The following is a 22,117-nucleotide window of genomic DNA, read 5'->3' on the forward strand; positions in this document are numbered from 1 at the left end:
ATAAATTTAAAAAATGACAAAAAACAACAACAAATGTTTAAAAAAACCATCAACCCACCACGATCAAACAAGCACTGAACTCCCTCTCTCAATCCTTATATTATAACAGTGGCGTAGGTTAAAGTATGAAAGTCGCGAACGTTCCACACAGCACATATTTGAACGTTACAATTGCTAAACATTATGTGTGAAAAAGAATTATATAATAATAATGACCAGTTTAGGTGATAGAGTAGTAGAATAGTTTAAAAATAATGATTTACCTTAAAACTAAGACTGATTGTTGGTGTGAGGATTGGCTGTTAAGAGGAAATTCTAGATGACCATGAATGAAGAAGATTTTTCATCACTGACGACCGTCTCGTCCTTCGACGGAGGTCCGTACATATAATAACTCTTAATATCATTTTTCTTCTGTACATGGCCAAAATGAAAGAGGGTTTGAAAAGGACCATAATTTGATCAACCCTGCTGATATTGACTAAATTTTATTAGAATGTAACTATAAAAGGTCGGAACGAAGTAGTCTTTTGCTACTATACTAGTTAAAAGTATGCAGAAGTTACATCAGAATACAACCTTGAATTTTTAAATTTATACTTAGATCTGAGCACAAGTAGTATTATGACGTGTTCCAACTTTGCCATCACTTTTGTTTTCATGTTGAACCACTATTGGGTCCGTCTGCACTCGTTATAATTCACTTCTGGAAGTTGCTTACTGAAGATGGCACAAAGCCAAAATGCATTGCGAGTGTAGACTCAGTAATGGTTTAACATGTGTTCACAGACTCTCAGAGCCAATCATCTTTCTGTTTTGTCATTATTTGTAGTTCGATGTGTTCCAACCATCCATGCTTATCTTAGTTGCTTTGGCCTGTCAGATACAGTGTTGGGTTTGGCAAATTAAAAAAGCATGAATCGGAGGCGACCTAACTTCATTTTGTCAGGGAAATAAGCACTATTAGGTACAACAGAATCCACCACTAAAATGGGGAAATATCAAACCTGACAGATACCACCCGGCAAACCCCCTACTGATGTATATATACCAAAGCAACTACACACACCAAAATGAAAATTGACCATGAAAAAGGTTGTGACCCTTTATTGTAAACATTTTCAACATATCTTTCATAAATATTTTGGCATTTGTAACCCACACAAAAACACTAGCAAAACACTCATGCTTGGTAAGGATATAAGCATGGAGTGAGTGATGGTATGATACCCTCAGCTCTACTAAATCGTCACTCAAACCAAATTGATAGCTATAGAAACATGTTTGTATGAAATAAATAATGAACATCTTAAGGGTGCAACTATAATAGTACTATAAAATAACCGGACCACTCTAAAGGCTCTCCGAGGCTTGACCCAATACTAATGTGGAAGTTACAGAAGCAAAGATTAAAATTTGTTATTACCTATATACCTACTTTTGTTGACATCGATCATTCTGTTCTGACCTCCTATTTTTTGGTGTACTGTAAGAATAGAATTTGGGTTTATCAGGGATATAAACAGGTAGAGGAAAATAATATGCTCACCAGTGAAGACTGTGAGAAGCCAAAATGTATCTGTCAGCATAATACAGCAAGAATAGGCAGACCAGAGTGCTCGGAAATGTGCAAACCCACAGATCTCAATTGTAATCTCAACGTACAGTCGACTCTTGTTAATTCGAATTTCTTGATAATACAAACTCCTCGGCAGGTCACTTTTTTAATTTGAAAAAATCTGTACATTTTGATACACTTGGTAATACAAAATATTTTCATAACGGGGAGAAAAAGCATGCTATTAATCGAAATGGAGCCACTTCCCATCTTTATAATTTGCACTTTTTCTTTGTTATATTCCTCTAAATTTCCACCTATTGTTTACTTCCTTACAGCCTAAAGTTTCTTCGAATTTTCTCTAGTTTGTTATGTTCTGCGGTCAGTGTTTTATCAATGAGTTCTCAGCACTGCTCACTTTGGAAAATCATTTAAACAAAGAATGCCAGGCCACACTGAAACAAAAAACCATTTCACATTTTTTTTAATAATCTGTAACAATGTTCAATTTTACAGTTGATTTATTTCCACTTTTTCATTATTTTTACTATGTTTTGTGAATGTACAATTAAGTATTAACATTGAAAAATGCATATCAACTCTCAACATTTTTTTTTTTCTTTCCTCTTGATAATTCGAACATCGTGACAATTCGAATTGTTTTTGTGGTCCCTTGGGTTTCAAATGATCAAGAGTCGACTGTATTACTTTTCACACACTTTACCATATATTTTCACAGTTGACTGAATGAACTATTCTGTAGATTTCACACATTTATCTCACAGAATGTGATTTGCTATTGTTTTTAAATACAATTTTTTAATTTTTTTATTTACAAACACTGGTTCAAGGTATGGTCTGGAAGAAAGTAAATTCAGTTGTTCCTGCCAAGCTTTCAGCCTATTTGAAGGTTATTAACAGAGCAAAACTATCTTAAATATGTCTACAGATTGACATATTTAAGTTTTTACAGGCGTTCTAATTTTTCCTGAAAACTGACTCAGTCCAAATATTGCCAAGGACTGTAACACTAAATAATTTGCATTCATTATTTGCAATCAACATATCAGGCTCTATGGCCCATCTTTAGCAGACTCAAATCATAATTATAGTAAGTTAATGAGCCATCGATCAGCGTTGACATGGCACTGTAAAAGTTCCCATTTCAAATCTCAGCTGCCCTGAATTTGAACCCGGAGTGCTTACAATTGGACTTTTTTTTTTAAATTATTGAAACCCCAGGGGTGATATATATTGTGAACCTTCAGTTTTTTGTTTTATTGTTTTTTCTAAAGGAATAATAATTTTTTGGAATATTCTTTCAAAATTGCCACCTGAAACAATAGTTAAACAGTCTTTCTGTACATTTTGTCAAATTGCATGAATTGCTTACTCCTAGTTAGTGATGTGCACAACTTAAGAATGTATTTTTCTCCTAAGCCTGATCCTCTAGATACTCTGTTGTACTTAATAATAAGTATGTTACATTTCAGGAGAGTCATCATGCAAGGATATTGTGAATCAAGATGACGCTGTGAATCTTTCACCCTCAAGTCTTCTAGTCGAGTCTTTGGTTGCCCAACTCAGCATCCTCTTGGAAGAAGACCCACAGAAACAACAGAAATTGTATCTCAGTATGTACTTATTCCCTAACCGTGCAATTTTTATTATAGTTATTAATATAACATATTGTCTAGATATCTGCCAGGCTCTACGACAGATGAACCTCGTTGGAAAGAGCTACAAACGAGACGATTTGCAGATATTGCGCACCCAGTACCAACAAGCGCTTTGCAAGTTTTTAAATCGTGCTAAATTAACAAATGTAGATAATAGAGAGACTTTATGGAAAACTTTGTTAGTATTTCATCCTTTCTAAGGGATAAATTTATATTTGGTTAACCTTTTCGTTTTTTTCCAGAAATCCAATACCACAGTTATCAAATGGTATCATAAATTGGTCAAGATACTCCACAGAATTTGAAGAATTGGCGTTTATTGCACACGGAGGTTTTGGCAGTGTTTATAAAGCAAGGCACAGGCTTGACGGAGGTTTATACGCTGTGAAGAAAATCAATTTAAAGTATAGTAAAATCTTAATCGTTTATTATTTTTTAATATATGCAATGTAATAAACTGACGTTTGTTTTTAATTGAAGAGTGAACCGCAGCCTAAAAGATATAATGGAGGTACGGACTTTAGCCAGACTTAATCATCCAAATATTGTTGCTTATAAAGCAGCTTGGCTTGAAATGATCGAAAAAGAATCCCATCAACAGTTGTCGATAAAAGATTCAGAGTAAGTGAATTTTCATGCATTTATTCCTATTTAAAAGTAAAATAATATTATTGGGTTTTTTATTTTTATTTAATTTTTATTATATAACACCGGTACCCCAGGGGTTGATATAACCTCTATTGCAAACCTGGGGGGAGAATGTTAAACGTATCCACATGTCCTGTCATAATAAGGTATATTTTAAAAACTTACTACTTATGAAAAACATGAATTTTTTGGTTGATAAAAAAATTGTTTATATGTTAGTTCTGTTTAATGTTTTCCAACTATTAATACTATCTGGTAGAGCACTACCAAACTTTGTTGATAAACTTTCGACTGGCTCAATAAAGCCTTAGCTTAATTATTTCTTTCTAAAAATAAAGATGACTGTTTCTTAACAAAAATAATATTCGTATAAAGATATCACTGGGATAGAAAGCATTTGTAGCAACTGCAACAGCTTACTTAGCTTGGTCAGCCCCCTGGCCGGCATTGGTTTAAAAGATATAACAGTTGAGTCCTTTGATATTGATGAGGTTCTTCATCAAAGTGTAGAATCAAATCCAAACACAAGTACTCGGGTTGCTTTGGTGCATCAAAAGACGCCATTAATCACGGGGAAAGTGAAAAGAATAGGAAAAATACTTCATGAAGTTAAACAATTGCTATCTTCTATGAGTGTAGAAATTTACTTTATTCAAGCTTTATTTAAATCTAAAATCTTTTTTAAATATTTTGTAAAATTTAAAAAAAAATCCTCGTGCCTATTGATGATTGCTGATTTAAAACAGCTTAACAAGTTGCTTTGTGGTCAAAGGGGCAGAGTGAAATAAACTTTATTCAGTGAATTTAGAATTTTTGTCCTTTATTGAATGGTGCCTGTTCAGATGAGGTTTAAAATAGACTTGTATTTAAATAATCATAAATATGCATAAATGTATATTGTACATAACATATAATACTATGTATTTCAATTAAATAAAAGTATATGTTTATAATTGATAAAAGTAATCGATCTTAGTCTTTTTTTCAACTTTGATATTTCATCTATGTTGCATTGTTAATTTGTTTACCATGGCAATTCTTTTTTTTTTCTTCTTTTCTTTTTCTAATTTATCTTCACAGAACTCAAGTATCCAAAATAGCTCTTTTAATTTACATTAGTTGCATGAAAAGCGGCAACAGTAGATATGTCCATTTTACCACTAATAGACCAAATAAATAGTAAATTTTGTTAATACTTAATTTTTCTACCATTCACAGTCAATCATGTTTATTTATTTTATTACAGTTCAAATGTGTCAAATAATACAAAACTGAACAGTCAAGAGTACAAAAAGAACTTGTAAATGGTCAGAATATAAAAACAACATTAGATAAAAAGAATAGATAACAATTAGATAACTGCAATAGATAACAATAAAACTTGTGGCCAAGAGAAAAAAAATCAATAATAAACAAGGCTAAGCAAATTACTCTTTTAATACTAGTAAAATAGTAAAATCTTCTTTTTGAAAATTGGCAAGGAGTCACAGAAAAGGTTCGCAACATCTCCATCTCGATTAGTGTGCCGAATTGAAGAACCATAAATCTTCCTATGTTGGGGGAGTAGTTAGAGCCGAGGGACCTAATACCAATCAGGTCAAGATCTCTGGAGAATCAGTCCTGTTGTTAAATAGAGTGTTAGAATTTCTGGTGCCTCCATGAAAGAGAAGCTTTCAAGGAAAAAACAGAACTTAAAAGACAAAGTAGTTTATAGAAAAAATTAGGAACAAAAAAAGAAGAAAGAAAAGAGCTGTCCAATGCATGAACAATTCATTCCTCTCTGAAAGAAGTCCATTTCAAAAATGTACCTATGTAATTCCCAAAAATGGATTTTCAAGACTTGTTCAAATGAATACAGAACAGAATATGTAAAGAGGAACAGAACTTCCTGAAAAAATGTAGCAATTAGAGAAGGGCGGAGGAAAGTGTGCAGAATTTCCTAACAGTTGTGTCAATACAGGAAATTTAAATAAAATAGTTTTTATTTCTCTGCAAAGGTTGCCAGACCTGCCGAACCTTCCTTAAACAATTTTAAAATGATCTTAACTAATATTTTTTTTCATGTGGACATTTAATGTATTTTTATTGGTTTCTATTTCCTTTGGTGATTGATCAGCCTTCTCAGTTTAAATATATTTTTCTTTCCAAAAGGTAGATTGGGCCCTCATTCCTGGCCTCATCCCCAATCTACCTTTTGGAAAGAAAAATATATTTAAACTGAGAAGGCTGATCAATCACCAAAGAAAATAGTAATCAACAGCGGGGTGCTTCATCGATGTTATATGTAGATATTGTTATTTTTTTAAAACTACAAATTGTACTTTAGTTTTATCCTAGTCACATGGTTTTATTCTAGTCAACCTCTATATTTTAATGTTTAGTTACCAATATTTTTAGTTTTTAATTCTTTTAATGTTAAGTAAATTATGTATTTTTACAATAATATTTGTGTGGAGTTTGGAGAAACAATTGCATCAAAAATGAAACTATTGGCTTCCTGGCCTCATCCCCAATCTACCTTTTGGAAAGAAAAATATATTTATTGGTTTCGTCTGTTCTAAAGGGTTGAATTACTCAGACTGGGGGGGGGGGCTGATTGCAAGTCTTATCTTTTTTGCTAGGGAATGCAAAAATTGTCTGTTAGAGAGGTGATCGTTGTAGAGATGTTTCACTACAAAAGAGTTATTCATTATGAGTTTGTTCTGTGAATTTTGTACTCTAAACTTCACTAATGCATGCAAAATTGCCATAATATTACCTGATTTTGGTACACTAAAAACATATTCCATTCTAGCTAGTTCTAGTTTGATTTAACCGCAGTTTTTAAACTATATTCTAGACTTTATTTCATCATATTATTTCTTTTGATTCGTGGGGTTGAAAAGAAAAATTAATCTGTTTTGCAGAAGTTGCAATTGCAAGAATTTTTCAACAGCCATCCTAAAGGGTGATACCAAAGTGGGATTGAGCAGAAATATGACTAATGAAAATAGTTAACAATGGACATGGGACTGGTGTTGGACATTGCTAAACTGCAGGTCATATAGAATAAATTTAGGAAGGGGGGCGTTAGTGGCCACAACGGTTTAGGCGTTGACACAGCACTCATCACTGTAAGTTAAAGGTCCTGGGTTCATATACAGTGGCCCTATATTCGAACCATACTTACAAATGGGCTTGTTTCAAAAACACCTGGAAAAAAAAAATAGAGGCTTGTGGACGTGTAGCACAAGATCATCATAGGATCAACACTTGCCATCATCTGTCCAAACCTTGCTCAGTCTAAATAATTGATTATTATTATTATTTATTTTTCCATTGAAACATAGTAATCCGTCATTATCTGAACTGTAATCTGAAAATGTCAATTTATTAGTGTTCGAAAACAAATTTTTTAAATTCAGACTTCAAGGAAAACTCACAATTTATAAAAAGTTGTTTTTCTACTTTTCAGGAATGAGAGCAAAAAATCTAGCAGCAAATCTTTAGAATTTATTGTTTTCGACAAATCATCAGAATTGATCATTTCTAATTGCTCAAAAGAGAACAGCAGTTTGATAATGAATGAGCAAAATAATGTTTCTGAATCGTCGTCATCTTCATTAAGTTCCTTTAGCGTACAGCAAAAGATGGTCGTGCACAAATATCAAATGGCGAATTCCCATTTCCAGGGATTGTCACATTTTGCCACTCTCTACATCCAAATGCAGCTTTGCCAACAGACGTTGCGCCAATGGCTTGACATCAGAAACCGAGACAGTTCGACTCCAGACTATAACATTTGTAATAATATATTTAAAAAAGTTGTGAAGGGTGTTGAGTACATACATTCACAGGGAATCGTCCATCATGACATTAATGTGAGCTTATTTGTTTAGTACTAAGTCTCATCGTTTATTATAACGGAGATATATTTTTCAGCCTAATAACATTTTTATCAGTTATGATCTCAAGGAAGTTCAAGTCGGAGATTTTGGCCTTTCGTGCTGTATTGCCACCCATCAATCGCAATCACTGCTCTCAGCTACGCATCCACATGGTGAAGTTGGAACTGTCCCTTATGCTGCTCCAGAGCAAGCCAATGGGACTTGCAACCCTAAGGTAACCATAAAAAAATTATAACTACCATACACATAAATAGGATAAGGTTTAATTAATGCCACACATATTTCTTTTCCATTTAAATTTGACATTTAAATAATTATGTATATTTAAAAAAAAATATACAGGGTGACTGGCGATAAGTGTCGAAAATTTCAGGAGGTGTTTCTACTCAGCAAGTGCAACCAAAAACTTCCTATCAACCCTTGTCCAAACTTCAATAGTAAAAAAGTAATTTCAGTTCCCCCCCACTTAAGTACAGTAAATTGCTTATAAATCTGGTTTGCGCCACCTTAAAGAACATAAAATTTACTGTAAGAAAGCTTACATTGCAGAATTGATGGAATAGTTCTTCACAAAAAATTCAGAAAAACAAAAATGTTGAAATTTGGAATTTTTGTAATTCTGAATTTTGTAAAATGTTAGATTGCCCCCCTCCTTCATCAACACAAGTTTTTTCAACAAAATGCAACATTTTTGGGTCTTCCAGAAGCGCAATCCAAAAAGTTGGGTACACCACTGAAAGCTAATGGATTGGAAAACATTTGAGGGAATTTGCAAAGCTCCAGGAGTTTGTAGTTATTAACAGTTACCAATCCAACATTTTCAAAAAATTCAAAATTTCAACATTTTTGTTTATTCTGAATTTTTCGTGAAGAACTACATCAATTCTGCAATGTAAATAAGTTTTCTTAGAGCAAATTTAACGTTCTTTCAGGTGGAGCTAATCAGATTTTTCTACAGACAGTAATTCTGAAGTGTTTACAAGCAATTTAGAGGACCTAAGTTGAAAAATTAAAAAAAAAACAACAATGAAATTACTTCTTTATCGTTGGTTGATAGGAAGTTTTTTGTTGCATATGGTGAGTAGAAACATTTCCTGAAATTTTCAACACTTATCACCGCCAGTCACCCTATATACATAATAATATTCAGATGTGGAATATAGTACAAAAATATAAATAAAATTAAAAATAAGTTAAAAAGTTAAACAATATTGTCATTTTAAATTTTATTAAACAAAAAATATTAAATTCATAAAAATGAACTCAAAAGAAAGAATTTCTGTAAATAAACTAAAATCAATTTTCAAGAAGTGGAAAAGAGCCAAGAAGCACCCTGGTTATAAATGCCCTACAATCATGCTTCAGCAGAATTAACATTAGCCGTGAAAGAAGAGAAAACACCCACTAGGGAAAACTCAATTTATCTCAGTTGCAAGTGGTAGGTCCCTGGGGCAACAAACCAAGCAATACATCAACAAAAACAAATTATGAAAAATGTCCCAGACCTGGTGTCAATGTTGATATTTAAAAAATTGAAACTAAAGCCCTCAATGACAAGAGCACTATGTTTTCTGTGCAACTCGGTACTGCTCTACAGTTTCAATATCCCCACAGTTGCTGACACAATCAAAAAGACACAACCCTTCATCTCTCTATGACATACCTCACCGCCAACTGGCCCAAAATGCAACCTATGTAGGCTGAAGAGAAAATGCCACTATTACTCACTTTAGGAAGAGCTTTCTCACCATGGTCATTATCATTATCTACTTATTGAACTATATAAGTTTGAATTAAATTTATTATAACCACTCATATTTTGAAAATTAAAGGTGGGGACCATGGTAGCCGAGTGGTTTGCGTGTCAGTCTCTCAACTGGAGTGCTCTGGAAAGCCACTAAAAAATTATAAAAACTTAAAGGTCATCACCAGAACCCTTCATTTTGTAAATAAAGAATAATTAAATTATCAGGCAATATTACAATTATTAGTTTTTAAAAACACTATTATGGCACTTAAGGGTACCCTAAACTCTGAAATGGGTACTTCATTTGAGAAGAGTTCATAAATGAGGGGTTTTATAGATAAATGACCTATTATTTTTGATGTTAGGTCTTTTTAATAATTCTTTTGTAACAATTGTATTATTTTTATTTTGTATAGAGTGATATTTACAGCTTGGGCATTGTTTTGTTTGAACTAATTCTACCGTTTAAAACGTCGATGGAACGAAGCGAAATGGTAAAGAAGCTAAAGTCTGGAAACATCCCTACAGATCTCACTGCTAAATTTCCTAACTGGGTAAGTTTTAAATTGCAAAACTATCTACACAAAATATTACAAAATTTGTCTGACAGCGAAACAAACATGTAAGAAAGACAAGTTACGAATAATTTCCAAATTAATACTAAGATCTAGTGCACATGAAGCATTTTCTAATGATAGTGAAATACTGAAGTTTAAAGTAGAACATACACTTGGTAATGCGCAATTAAGCCCAACACGCGTATGATTCAAGATTCCACTCACTACACTCATTTCACCGCCTGAGTTGAGATCAAAGTAACTAATCAGCCTGTTCAGATTAACACGTGATTTACCAGAGGATTTTTTTTCGATCATCATGACGGAAATGACCTTGTTGACACCGATCTCCTGATTGACAAATTTAAAAAAAAAAAAAAATCGTTTGCATTGTGGAATGTAGTGATTTATATTTATTACAGCTCATATACAGGGTGAATTGCTACTCGTGCTACAAACTTCTCCAGTAGATTCTTCACCCTAAAATGAACAAAAAAGTTCATATTGTCCATGGTCCGATTCTCAACCATTTCAGAGTAATTTCGCTTTTTATCGATTTTGAAAGATATCACGTCCTGGCGTCGGAAAATCGTGATATCTTTTAATCTAAACATTTCTCTTAAAATCTATAAGCACCGTTGAAATCCCCGTTAATTTTTAGAGAGAATCAAAATCATAATTCCATTGAAATTTTTTAATTTAATTTAATGCCCATTTAGTATGTAATGCTTAAGAAGTTTACAAACAGCTAGAAGGTCAAGGAAGAAAGACCCAAACGTTTTGCCACCTTCATCTTCTTATTGAAAAATTAACGGGGATTTCAACGGTGCTTATAGATTTTAAGAGAAATGTTTAGATTAAAAGATATCACGATTTTCCGACGCCAGGACGTGATATCTTTCAAAATCGATAAAAAGCGAAATTACTCTGAAATGGTTGAGAATCGGACCATGGTCAATATGAACTTTTTTGTTCATTTTAGGGTCAAGAATCTACTGGTGAAGTTTGTAGCACGAGTAGCAAGTCACTCTCAAACATTAGCAATCCTTGAACCACCATTTTTTCTCTTTTTGTCATCAACATCTTGGTCTCACAACCACTAAATAAGAAAATGACGAGTGCGTTGGAAGCGTTATTAAATCAGGTAGTTTTCCTCAAATTTGCTGCCTTCTGAGACTAAAATTAGAAACTCTGGATTACTTTATACACTTTCCGATTTACACAATTTTCCACTCTTTTTGTAGTTCTGGCTGAAATAAAACACAAAAAATTAGCCCAAACATTTTGCCACCGTCATCTTCTTATTGAAAAATTAACGGGAATTTCAACGGTGCTATTAGATTTTCAGAGAAATGTTTAGATTAAAAGATATCACGATTTTCCGACGCCAGGACGTGATATCTTTCAAAATCGATAAAAAGCGAAATTACTCTGAAATGGTTGAGAATCGGACCATGGACAATATGAACTTTTTTGTTCATTTTAGGGTGAAGAATCTACTGGAGAAGTTTGTAGCACGAGTAGCAATTCACCCTGTATATCACAACCATCACAAATGACTATCTCATCAACTACCACGTTCTTCACATTCATGTGATTTAGAGGTAGTTTTACCATCGAGCAATTAGCATCACAGCATGAATCTGAATCTCTGGAGCTTTTTTAAACTTGTCTAATACCCAGAACTTTTAACTTGTCCTCCATTACATTTTTAAAAGTAGAGGCACTCTTGTTCTGCAATGTTGACATTATCAATGTTAGACGAGTTTTTCTTATAACGGGATGGAATCCTTCACACAGTGAGGTCTTGAAGAAATATCGTCCTTAATTAAGTGCAAAAAATCGTCAAGAGTTAATTGACATACTAAAATAATTGAAAATTTTTAGTTCATAGTTACTTAATTTTGGGTAGAAAGTAATGAACAAATTTTGTGATTCTATCTCTTAAAATAAGATGTGCCCAATACTTCTTTTGTCACTGTCTTCTTAGTTTATAGCGGCGATGGACATTGTAAAATTGCCAGAAAAAGACAAACGACTTCCATTGTAAAATTGCTCTTGTGGTGTTCGCCACAAGCGTTTATTTACACATGATTGATTGCACAATTCAACGCCCCATGTGTACTAAGCCTAAAGCATGCGCCTACTATAAAATAAACTATGCAACTATGTAATTCATCAACTGTATAAATAATTTGTACAAAAGATGAATTATTAATTACTTTACAGGCAAAAATCATTAGCAGGACAGTGGCCAGCCTTGAGAAAAGACCTACAGCCTCAGAACTGCTAAAAGAGATGGAGGACTCGAACACAAAAAACACCCTCAGCAAGATAAAAGACCAGGAGACTATAAATAAGCTTAGAAGGGAAAACATGGAGAAGGACCTGGAAATTAAATTTTTAAAGCGTAAACTCAGAGAAATCCAAAAACAAAAATGGTGACTATTCTATTAACTTGTTTAAATAAGTTTTATTATAAACCAATTGTTCATAACTTTTTTCCCCCCGGCAAAGATCACATCTGAGGGTTTGTCAACTATTAAAAGTAGGAAAGTTGGTTCTAGCCTACTTGATCGTCTACACATTCCAGACCTGCACTGTCCATCTTTTGCTGCAATGTGTTATTTGTGTAGGCCCACGTCTTGCCTTCTTGAGTGTGATTCAAACGGATAGTTTTGATCAACCATATGTCATTGGTCAATATTTTCAGTTTCGTAACAAACGTTACAACGAAAATCCTCCATTTGTACTTTATTTTATATATTTTTAATACAGATGGGAGGTATTGAAAAGTTTTAAAAATTCAATTGTGATATTTATTTAAAAAAAAATTTTTTTTTAAAACAAAAACCTCCATGTTTGAAGAATCATTCAATTAATTTAAATCATGTACATTAAATTCAATAGGATAACTAAATATATTTATTGTAATTGCAGTAGAATTTTCTAGTTTTGTCGAAGTTTCATAAGTTTTCATATTACTTCATGATAATAATCTTATTTAGAGTTGGGATGGCTGAAATCCCTTTGCTCCATCAGAAAACCATGTCTTTCCAGTCAATAATGTGTTCAACACTAGGTGACAGCCATGAAATTTATGTATGTAATAGTTTAAAATGAAATTGCCATGTTTACAATTGTGTTTATTTTTTTTTTATCCTATACCACACATGTGCAACTATCTCAGGTTAATATTTATTTTTTAATTTTATAGATGAATGCCTGGTTTTAATGCACCTTATTAAATTACTTCCTCAATGTATGTAATATTTTAATAATAGAATACAATTTTGCTTGGCTATGATAATTGTATAAACTTTATTAGAAAGGCATAGTAAAAATTGTATAAACCTTATTAGAAAGGCCGAGAAAAAAAAAAGTAAAAGTAATCATATTCAACAATGTGCATTTGAACCCACCTTTTTTTAACAAAGGGGTCAACCAGAAGGGAATACCATCTCAAAGACTTTGAACTTTTGACTTTTTCTGTCTGACAATAAAAGAACGAGTAACAATAGGATTTAGGATTAGAAGGGAAGGCGCTTTTGTTTGGAAAGGACAATTTGAAAGTATTTTAAGCTAAGACAAAAAAATAAAAAAAATATATATATATATGTACATGCAGCTTTATTAAATGAATTTCGTATAAGTTTTTGGGTAGTTATAACTAGAGTCCAGGTTTATATGTAATAAAAATCCTCAAATATGTTCTGGGAAATATTATCACTTTCCTTTGGTGTCAAGTTTTCTTATTTTGGGCCTAATTTTGTTTATAGCAAAGGAACACCATAAATAAACAATGTAGACAATGAATCCCTAGACTAACTTAAGCAGGGAAGTTTGCTGTTCATAAAAAAACAAAAAAAATAGGATTTGGTAAGGCAAAGGATAAATAAAATTAAAAATACTTAAATAAACATCAGTAATTATGTTTGGCATTTCTTCTGCCTAAATAAATCTGGGTCAATTAGATCTATTATCTCGATACCTAAGAGGAGTTGTGTAATTCTAGAAACTAAGTATAAAACAAACAAAATTTTGGAAAAGGGGTTCAGGATCACAACTTAAAATTTTAATCCTTTCAGGGTGATGATCCGGTAGTTGATCATTTTTATTATTTTGGCCTGTCTATCCTCACTGTTTTGAAATGTATGAAGTAATGATCTGAAATGGCCAAATTATGGGCTCATCACCCTCCTCAAAATACCACAACATAATATACACCTTGTTAATGCAAAAGGTGTTACACAGTTATGTGTGTCTCTAGACCTACACAGGTTGCCTTTGTCTACCCTATATTATATAGGGGGACCGTGATGGCCAAGTGATAAGGCATCCATCACGTACTCGCCACATTAGCAATTCCGGGTTTGAATCCTGGTAGAGCCCATGGTTTTTTAATAGGTTTTGATATGAAAAATATATTGTAAATTGATTTGGCTCCTCATCTGCGACACCTAATGGATAGTTGGACATTAAGCCCTTTTGTTTGATAGGAATTACTTTACTTTATTATATAGGCCCAGAACCTATACTTGAGACAAGATCTCAGAATGGGTCCCCAAAAAACATCTCATGATTAAAGAACCCTCACCAAAACTCACAAACATATTGCTACAGTTATACAGGGCAAAAACTAAGGAGAGTGAAGAGCCTATATACAGGTCACCGGTATCTGAGAAAAGACCTACACATAATGGGGTATATTTAATGATGAACCTATTTGTAGAGGTTATGCAATGAGGAGAAGAAACAGCTACCTGTTGCCATTCATTTTTGAATGTGAAGTAACTGTTCAATAAAGACATAACTTAGTGTGCCAAGAATGGCAGTCAATGACCTACTACTTCTTAAACAAAGGATCAAGTCAATTGAACTGAACTAAGAAAAAGCACAAGCTAGAAAGCTGCAATTCTTGAGGAATACAAAATCCCTATATATAGTATAGTTCATAGTATTCTCTTATCATCATAACAATAGACCTAACAAGTCTTACGGTATGGAAAAGTTCCGACTCAAATACTAAGTTTGTTTAAATTAATATATTAAAACATGTGAGATGCTAAACCTGCAGTTTGGTCTGATCCTCCTAGTGTTTTTACTGACAGGCCTGCATACGGCTTTCAACTTTTCGTTCTTATACATTCCATTAATTAGGTTTTTATTAGTGATATCAAAACTGATGAAAGCAATGGTAGGCACCAAATAAACAAACATGTTTTGAACATGATAGAATGCCCAGAAGTCATACGTCAATCTTCAGGGTAATATAGCAATTGATTGAGAACTGCCCAACTTCCTTCACATGCATTCAACTTATCAGCCAGGCCAGTAGGCACAATTACCGCTCACATTCGCCATTGGTCGTGTTAAAAATGGAAAATAAGATTTTTTTTTTTCACTGGGGTAACCATTTCGGCAGGAGACGAGGTTGCCCACAGCAAGAGGCTGAAGAAGCACAGGCAGCCTTTATAAGCCAAAGGAGACTCAGTGGGGCCCGACCAGTGAGACTTAGGCTTGAACTGCTCGGTGTGGACAAGTCAGATAAAAAATGAGAAAAAGAGGTTTTTTATCTGGGAATTTTCTTCTTACCAGAGTTCACATGCGTAAAAGGAGACCAAGCAGTGATGGGAGGAAAGGACAAGGTTTGGACTTTTTTTAAATCATTTTCTGAAGAGAGAACTTTAAAAAAAAATATTATTTCACCCAAGGGATCTGTTTCCCAAAAAGAGAAAAACAGCATGGCGCCCAGTTTTATTTTTTTGAGAAAAGAAAAGCTATGGAGAAATCTCCATTCAGACCCAGGTACCTGGAGACTTGATGGATTGTCACCGGTCTGAGGGGGAATTGGTAACAGTTGATTCAACTCAAAAGACAAAACTCGCATTAGTCCTTCGCACCGTAGCCTAATCGAGTCAACTGAATTCACCATAAAATTGCCATTGTAAGTTAATGTGGAATAGTCCATTTAATAAATTCATATTAGTAGTAATTAGTCAATATGGGTCATGAAGTATGGAGAGCATAGCGAGTATGAGTATGAGCCTGTTTCCTGATTTTGTAACAAAGGCTGAACTGACAATTTTCTTATATTGGTATCTTTCTTGCAGAAGAGTAAGCAAAAGAAGTATTTCAGATTCCTTCTAGGTGTGAAACCAGTCAAGTATAATCTAACTAGCTGAAAGTCAACCAATCAATGCAGTTGAATCAACTGAACCACTTCGTCTGAAACTAAGCATACACACCAGGATTTTTAGAAAAATTTAAACTAACTAATACTTGGGTAAATTTTAATAAAATTCAGGTTTTTCTTTTTCTTTTTTTTCATCAAGGCAAGAGAGAATATAACTAACTCCCTCTGGCCATATTTGTAAAATGTTGACAATCTCAAATTTTGAATTCTTTAATGTGAATAAATATTTCACTCCTTCAATTTGGGTATGTATATGGGTACAAAAGATAGTAAAACCAATGTAGATTTGATATAAAAATGCATTTTATTCTCTTAAGTCAAACAAATTTATCTTACAAAGTCGTTAGTAGCGGTAGTACTCCGGTTTGAAAGGGCCCTGGTTGTGCACTCCCAAATATTCAGCTTGTTCCTTGTTCAGTTGAGTTAGTTTCACACCGAGATGTTCCAAATGCAAAGCGGCAACTTCTTCATCAAGCTATAATAAATCATTACAGTAATTATTTATTTCCAGGCCTCTACATGCAAGGAGAGTGAATAGTGACACAAATCTTACCTTTTTTGGCAGTGTATAAACACCGACTGGGTATTGATCGTTTCTAGTCCAGAGTTCAATCTGGGCAAGGACTTGGTTTGTGAATGAATTACTCATAACGAAAGACGGGTGTCCTGTAGCACAGCCCAAATTTACAAGACGTCCCTCGGCTAAAAGTATAATATGGCGACCATTTGATAATGTATACCTATCAACCTGTAAGAAATAAATTTTTGGTAATATGTAAATTACTTGAGAATTATCAGGAAAAAAGAATTTTCTGTATTCGAGGGGTCAAAAAATGCTGGTTAAAAAGCAGTTTTTCTGTTTTTACTTCGTCACGAAAAACTTAATAAAAACCATTAACACTTTGCGAGTATTTTTTTGAAAATATTAGTTAAGTTAGAGGTATTAAAACTTAAATTCACCTGAGGTTTGATGTTAATTTTTTCAACTGAATTTTTTTCCAACCAAGTGACTTGAATCTCACAGTCAAAATGTCCTATATTACAGACAATAGAATCATCTTTCATCTCTGGGAAATGCTTGCCTGTAATAACGTCCTTGCAACCCGTAGCGGTTACAAAAACTTGGCCTCGTTTGCAAGCATCTTCCATCGTTGTCACCTAATATACAGAGTCCTTAATATATATATCGATACAGTAAATTAAAGGACAGTAGAAATCCGTTTATCCAGACTTGAAGGGACCAGGGACTTGTTCAGATGATCGAAAGTGCAGATAATCCAAAAATTTGTAATTTTATTAGGATCGTGCCATAAAAACAGACTTAACACACACAATTGTACACTTTTATTCATATATCAAATGTATTAAATTTAAAGTAATAGTCTTTTATTGACTTTTGTTTAAGACAAGACATGGGTTTCGCAAAAAATGCATGCATAAAAAAATACCTAATAATAACATAATAAAAAAAAAAAACCTTTTCTATGGAACATACAAACAGCACAACACAGCAATTTCTAGTCTTTTAAAATAGGATACACTTTTTTAAATTATTTTTTTATTTTAATTTATTTTTTATAACAAAAACATGACTGTCGGCCTCTCCGGCCTCTTCAATCATGTGACTAGAGGAAGGGCAATTTGGGGGGTCTTTATGAATTTCGAACGACAAATTAAAGGTCCCATAGTAGAATTATGAATTTTAAAAAATAATATACACAGAATTATGAAAATGTATAAAAAATATTTTAACAAACGTCAATGGGTCTGGATAAATGGGTTTCTTCTGTATTGTAATTGCCAAACTACCTCAAAGCCTTCCATTGCGGCTTGAAGTGCATTGATAGGATCAATTTCTGTGACGATAACTCTTCCCCCAAATGACCTGAGAGACTGAGCACAGCCTTTGCCCACGTCACCATAACCGGCAACTACACACACTTTTCCCGCTAGCATGACATCAGTCGCACGTTTAATTCCATCTATAAGTGACTCCCTGCAGCCGTACAAATTGTCGAATTTGCTCTGTTAAAACAAAACAAGGAAAAAGATATATAAAACGTTAAGAGAATTGTTATTATTCTGATATACTTTGGTGACGGAATCGTTGACGTTTATCGCGGGAACTTTCAACTTCCCTTCCTTCATCATTCTGTAAAGGTTATGAACACCTGTTGTCGTCTCTTCTGAAAGCCCCTTGATCCCTGGCAAATACTCGGGGAATTTGGTATGAACAAGATTTGTTAGGTCCCCACCATCGTCCAGTATCATATTTAATGGCTAGAATTAATAAGTTTAAAACCCATTGTAACATACAACTTTGTTTATATCTAAGTGTTAAATACCTTGCCATTTGGGAAACCGTTCAGAGTCTTTTCAATACACCAGATGTATTCCTCGTCGGTCTCACCTTTCCAAGCAAAAACTGGGATCCCGCGCTTCGCAATGGCTGCCGCTGCATGGTCCTGGGTGCTAAAAATATTACAACTCGACCACCTGACCTACATGACACAAGATAAAAATAAACGAATGTATTGTTATTCAAATAATTAGCACTAGTAAAATCAGTTGAGGGTGTTCTTTAGTATAAGCCCCCATTTTTGAAAATTGATATCACTACTATTTTTCTATGGATCTCAGCCTTCAGTAATATTACTGTAAATTATATTTCTCTAGTTTAAACGGAAAATAGTAAAAATAATGATGTTACTATGTAAAGGTGAATAAAATGTCAAAGTAAAAGTGGTAGCTTATACTAATGATTGAAATATTAATTAAGGTTTGTAGTTGAGATAAAAAGTCAATGTCACGAATGGGAAGCAGCTGCTCTACCACTTGAGGTAGCTGTGTATCTAGCCGAAGGTCGTAGGTTCAAATCCCGTTCGTGACATTGACTTTTTATCTCAACTACAAACTTAATTAATTGAAATTAATTGGTCAAGCGGACCACGAAAACTAGTGAACTAATGACTAGAGAGAAACTTTAGTATACACTCCCTCTCATGATTATGCTGAAAAATGTTGGCTCATTTCATTAATCAACAATTTCTTCAATATCGATAATGTATTGCAATATAAAAAATAAGTAACAATAGTTATCAGTTAAGTATTTGGATTGTACCAATCTTTTACAGACTCAAGGAAAGCCATAAATGGATTTCCTGAGCCATTCTGCCAGGCAGTCATGAATGTTTTTACCACACTAGTACGAATCTGTCTTTTGATGGAATGCCATGTAGACTCATAGTCTGAGCTTGCGTTAATCTTGAAGGATCTACTAAGTGAACTGAATAATTGGCTGTCTGGTGTTCAAAATTCAGAGTTGCCAGTCTACTTGCCTACTACTATATGCCATTGATCGGAAGAATTGTGGTACCAAGATACTTACACAAACTTCAAGATAATTGGGCATTGCTACATCTCTTCTATTGGGACAAATTGCCAATCGGAATTCCCCCCTCTTACAATCATCCCAAACAACCAAGTTCAACAAATCTGCCGCGCTTATTTTTTGTTTTCCAATTTTCATTTCGACAATTACACATGGGATGATCATTTGGGAATTAAGGCTTTCTGCCCAAAATGAACATACTTAAAACCCAACTTGAACTGAAATGATATAGAACATACCTCGGCGCCCAGCTCGATGAGAGTTTCGATTAAGACACCAGTCTGGATCGTCATGTGCAAGCAGCCAGCGAGGTTGACTCCTTTCAAAGGTTTCGAAGGCCCATACTTTTTACGGAGCGACATAAGACCGGGCATTTCATTCTCAGCCAATGTCAACTCCTTTCGACCAAATTCGGCCAAAGATATGTCAGCTGTTACAAAAATAAAAATCAACTATATACCAAGACAAGTATAAGATGAGTAACAATATAAAAGGCTATATTTGAACAATGTACATAAAGGTGTTCTCTAAACAAAGCAGGAATAAGAATTTAGCCTTATTTCTACGAAAAATCGAGACAAACTGTTTAAAAAAAAGGTTTTATCTTTAAATATTTTATCGGTGAAAATTTCTTTCTGAGAAAAGGTTAAAACCATGCAAAACCTCATTGACATTCATAGCTTACCGACTTTGTAATCCGGAGAAGCAGGCATCTTCGTTTAAGCTCGGTGTTAAATTAAGTCGGAAAAAGATGAACAAAGCACGGAGTAAAGCAGGACTTGAATTGAAAGCCAGTGAGCGGTGGGACTTATTTTTATGAAGCAACACCGGCCCGGGAGAAGAGGGAGAACCATAAGGCCGGTGGATGGCACATGTACCAAAACCAACGTGCGCTCCCCCCCCCCCAACTAGCGAAATCATTTAAATCCCTTATTTTTATTTATTGACTTTTAATTTATTGAATTCCCTTATTGTCCAATATTTTTAAGAATTTCAGAAATGTTTCATTCATTCACCTTTTCTCCATTAATCTGTGTGATCTCATTTCTACGTTCTCTTTTTTAATTTTTTTTCTTTCTCATTCCTTTTCCCTTTTTACATCATTCTCTCTTTATTAATTCTTTATATTTAACCTCTCTCATTTCGTCTCTTCTTCATATTACTCCCTTTTTCTTTTATTATATCTTTCTTTTGTACTCTTTTTCTCTATCATTTTTCTCTCATTCCATTTTCCTCTATCGCTCTCATTTCTTCTTTCTTTTTCTATAACTTTCTTCAGCTCTTTCTACTGCCCTGTATCATTACTTCATCTTTCTCCCTCTCTCTTTCCTTAATTTTCTCTCATTCGTTCTATTTTTAGTTCATTTTATATTGCCCTGTCTCATTACTTTGCCTCGTCTCTACCATTCTTTGTGTCATCTCTCCATTCTATCTCTTTTTTCCTATTTATTTCATTCCCTTTCTATAGCTTACTCTTAGTCCTGTCCTTCTCTCTTATGGTCTCCTTTTCCCTCTCATCTGTCTTTCTCTCTCTCTTTCCCACCCCCTTCTCAATATCTCACTCTTTTCCTTCTCAGTATCTTTTTCCTCTTTTTCTTTCTTTATCTCTTCCTTTTTTCTGATCTCCTTCCTTCCATTCACTTTTTCTTCATTCCACATTTCTATTTCTTCTTCTCTTTGCTGTTTATTGTTCTATATTCTCTCTTTTTCACTTTCTTTATTTGTTTCTTGTCCCTATACCCTTGATTTCTGTTTTCCTCCTTATCTCTCTCTTTTTTCTTCTCCTCACTCTCTCTTTTCTTCTCATTCTCTCGTAGGCTCTCTTATTTATTTTTCTCTCTTTCTTTTTTCATTTTCCCCTCCCCTCTCTTTCTCTCCTTCACTTTCTCTTCCACTGTCTTCATGTTTTTTCAATTTTTTTCTTGCCTTCTGCTCTCCTCTGTTGTATTCTGGAAACAATCAAGAATACGCCCAAGAATTTGTATTAATCATAATGGTGTCCTTTTACAATATAAATAGAACATGTAATACTATTACAATAATGAGATACAAATTAAATAAAATGTAAAAGCAGCAATAAAATGTATATATATTGTTCAATCAAACAATAACTTAAATATAAGGTAACATACATAAAATTCTAATACAAAGAACATTTACATAAAATTAAATATATAGATAATTAACAATCATTTAAATTTCAAGTTAAAATGTCTTTTAAGTAAGTGAATATTTTATATCAAAGGTACAGAGTTAAATAAAAACAACATGTTAATTGGATTTTTTATTGTACAATAAAAATGTAAATATATAAAGTTTAATCCAAAAAATTTATGCTCACTTAAAGTGTAGTGCTATTATGTTAGTACAAATTTCTTGGATTAAACTTTATATTAACGTAATTATTTATATTTTTCTTGTACAATTAAAAAAACAACAAAAAAACTATTTCAA

General features: G+C 33.5%; 2 protein-coding genes across 3 annotated transcripts; one reads left to right on the forward strand and one right to left on the reverse strand.

Annotated features, from left to right (window-relative positions):
* The first annotated feature begins 96 nt into the window (after positions 1-96).
* Positions 97-16,935, forward strand: LOC106666724 (eukaryotic translation initiation factor 2-alpha kinase 3-like). 2 transcript variants are annotated; one of them, XM_014394099.2, is made up of 10 exons: positions 97-377; positions 3,052-3,192; positions 3,256-3,415; positions 3,480-3,641; positions 3,718-3,858; positions 7,340-7,745; positions 7,807-7,986; positions 9,936-10,073; positions 12,306-12,517; positions 16,784-16,935. In XM_014394099.2, the coding sequence occupies exons 1-10, from the start codon at positions 320-322 to the stop codon at positions 16,842-16,844; spliced, it is 1,659 nt and encodes a 552-aa protein (XP_014249585.1). In that variant the 5' UTR covers positions 97-319; the 3' UTR covers positions 16,845-16,935. The 2 variants fall into 2 exon arrangements, with proteins under 2 accessions (XP_014249585.1, XP_014249586.1); XM_014394100.2 differs by lacking the exon at positions 16,784-16,935 and adding an exon at positions 12,594-13,216.
* On the reverse strand, positions 16,554-20,703 carry LOC106666726 (adenosylhomocysteinase). The gene is made up of 8 exons (XM_014394102.2): positions 20,349-20,703; positions 19,903-20,093; positions 18,618-18,773; positions 18,364-18,552; positions 18,082-18,297; positions 17,233-17,430; positions 16,826-17,020; positions 16,554-16,747 (listed from the first exon to the last, which is right to left on the reverse strand). Exons 1-8 carry the CDS (start codon positions 20,374-20,376, stop codon positions 16,616-16,618), a joined length of 1,305 nt encoding a protein of 434 aa, XP_014249588.1. The 5' UTR covers positions 20,377-20,703; the 3' UTR covers positions 16,554-16,615.
* Between the last annotated feature and the right edge of the window lie 1,414 nt (positions 20,704-22,117).

This window comes from Cimex lectularius, unplaced genomic scaffold, assembly GCF_000648675.2.
Source record: "Cimex lectularius strain Harlan isolate CLEC.00 unplaced genomic scaffold, Clec_2.1 scaffold52, whole genome shotgun sequence".
Classification (NCBI taxonomy): domain Eukaryota; kingdom Metazoa; phylum Arthropoda; class Insecta; order Hemiptera; family Cimicidae; genus Cimex; species Cimex lectularius.

Coding starts and splice junctions, on each gene's coding strand:
- LOC106666724 (XM_014394099.2), top strand. CDS start 320: ATGACCATGAATGAAGAAGATTTTTCATCACTGACGACCGTCTCGTCC. Junction 3,416..3,479: donor GAGACTTTATGGAAAACTTT/GTTAGTATTTCA, acceptor GTTTTTTTCCAG/AAATCCAATACCACAGTTAT. Junction 7,987..9,935: donor ATGGGACTTGCAACCCTAAG/GTAACCATAAAA, acceptor TATTTTGTATAG/AGTGATATTTACAGCTTGGG.
- LOC106666726 (XM_014394102.2), bottom strand. CDS start 20,376: ATGCCTGCTTCTCCGGATTACAAAGTCG. Junction 18,553..18,617: donor ACGGTTTCCCAAATGGCAAG/GTATTTAACACT, acceptor TATTAATTCTAG/CCATTAAATATGATACTGGA. Junction 18,298..18,363: donor TCAACGATTCCGTCACCAAA/GTATATCAGAAT, acceptor TTGTTTTAACAG/AGCAAATTCGACAATTTGTA.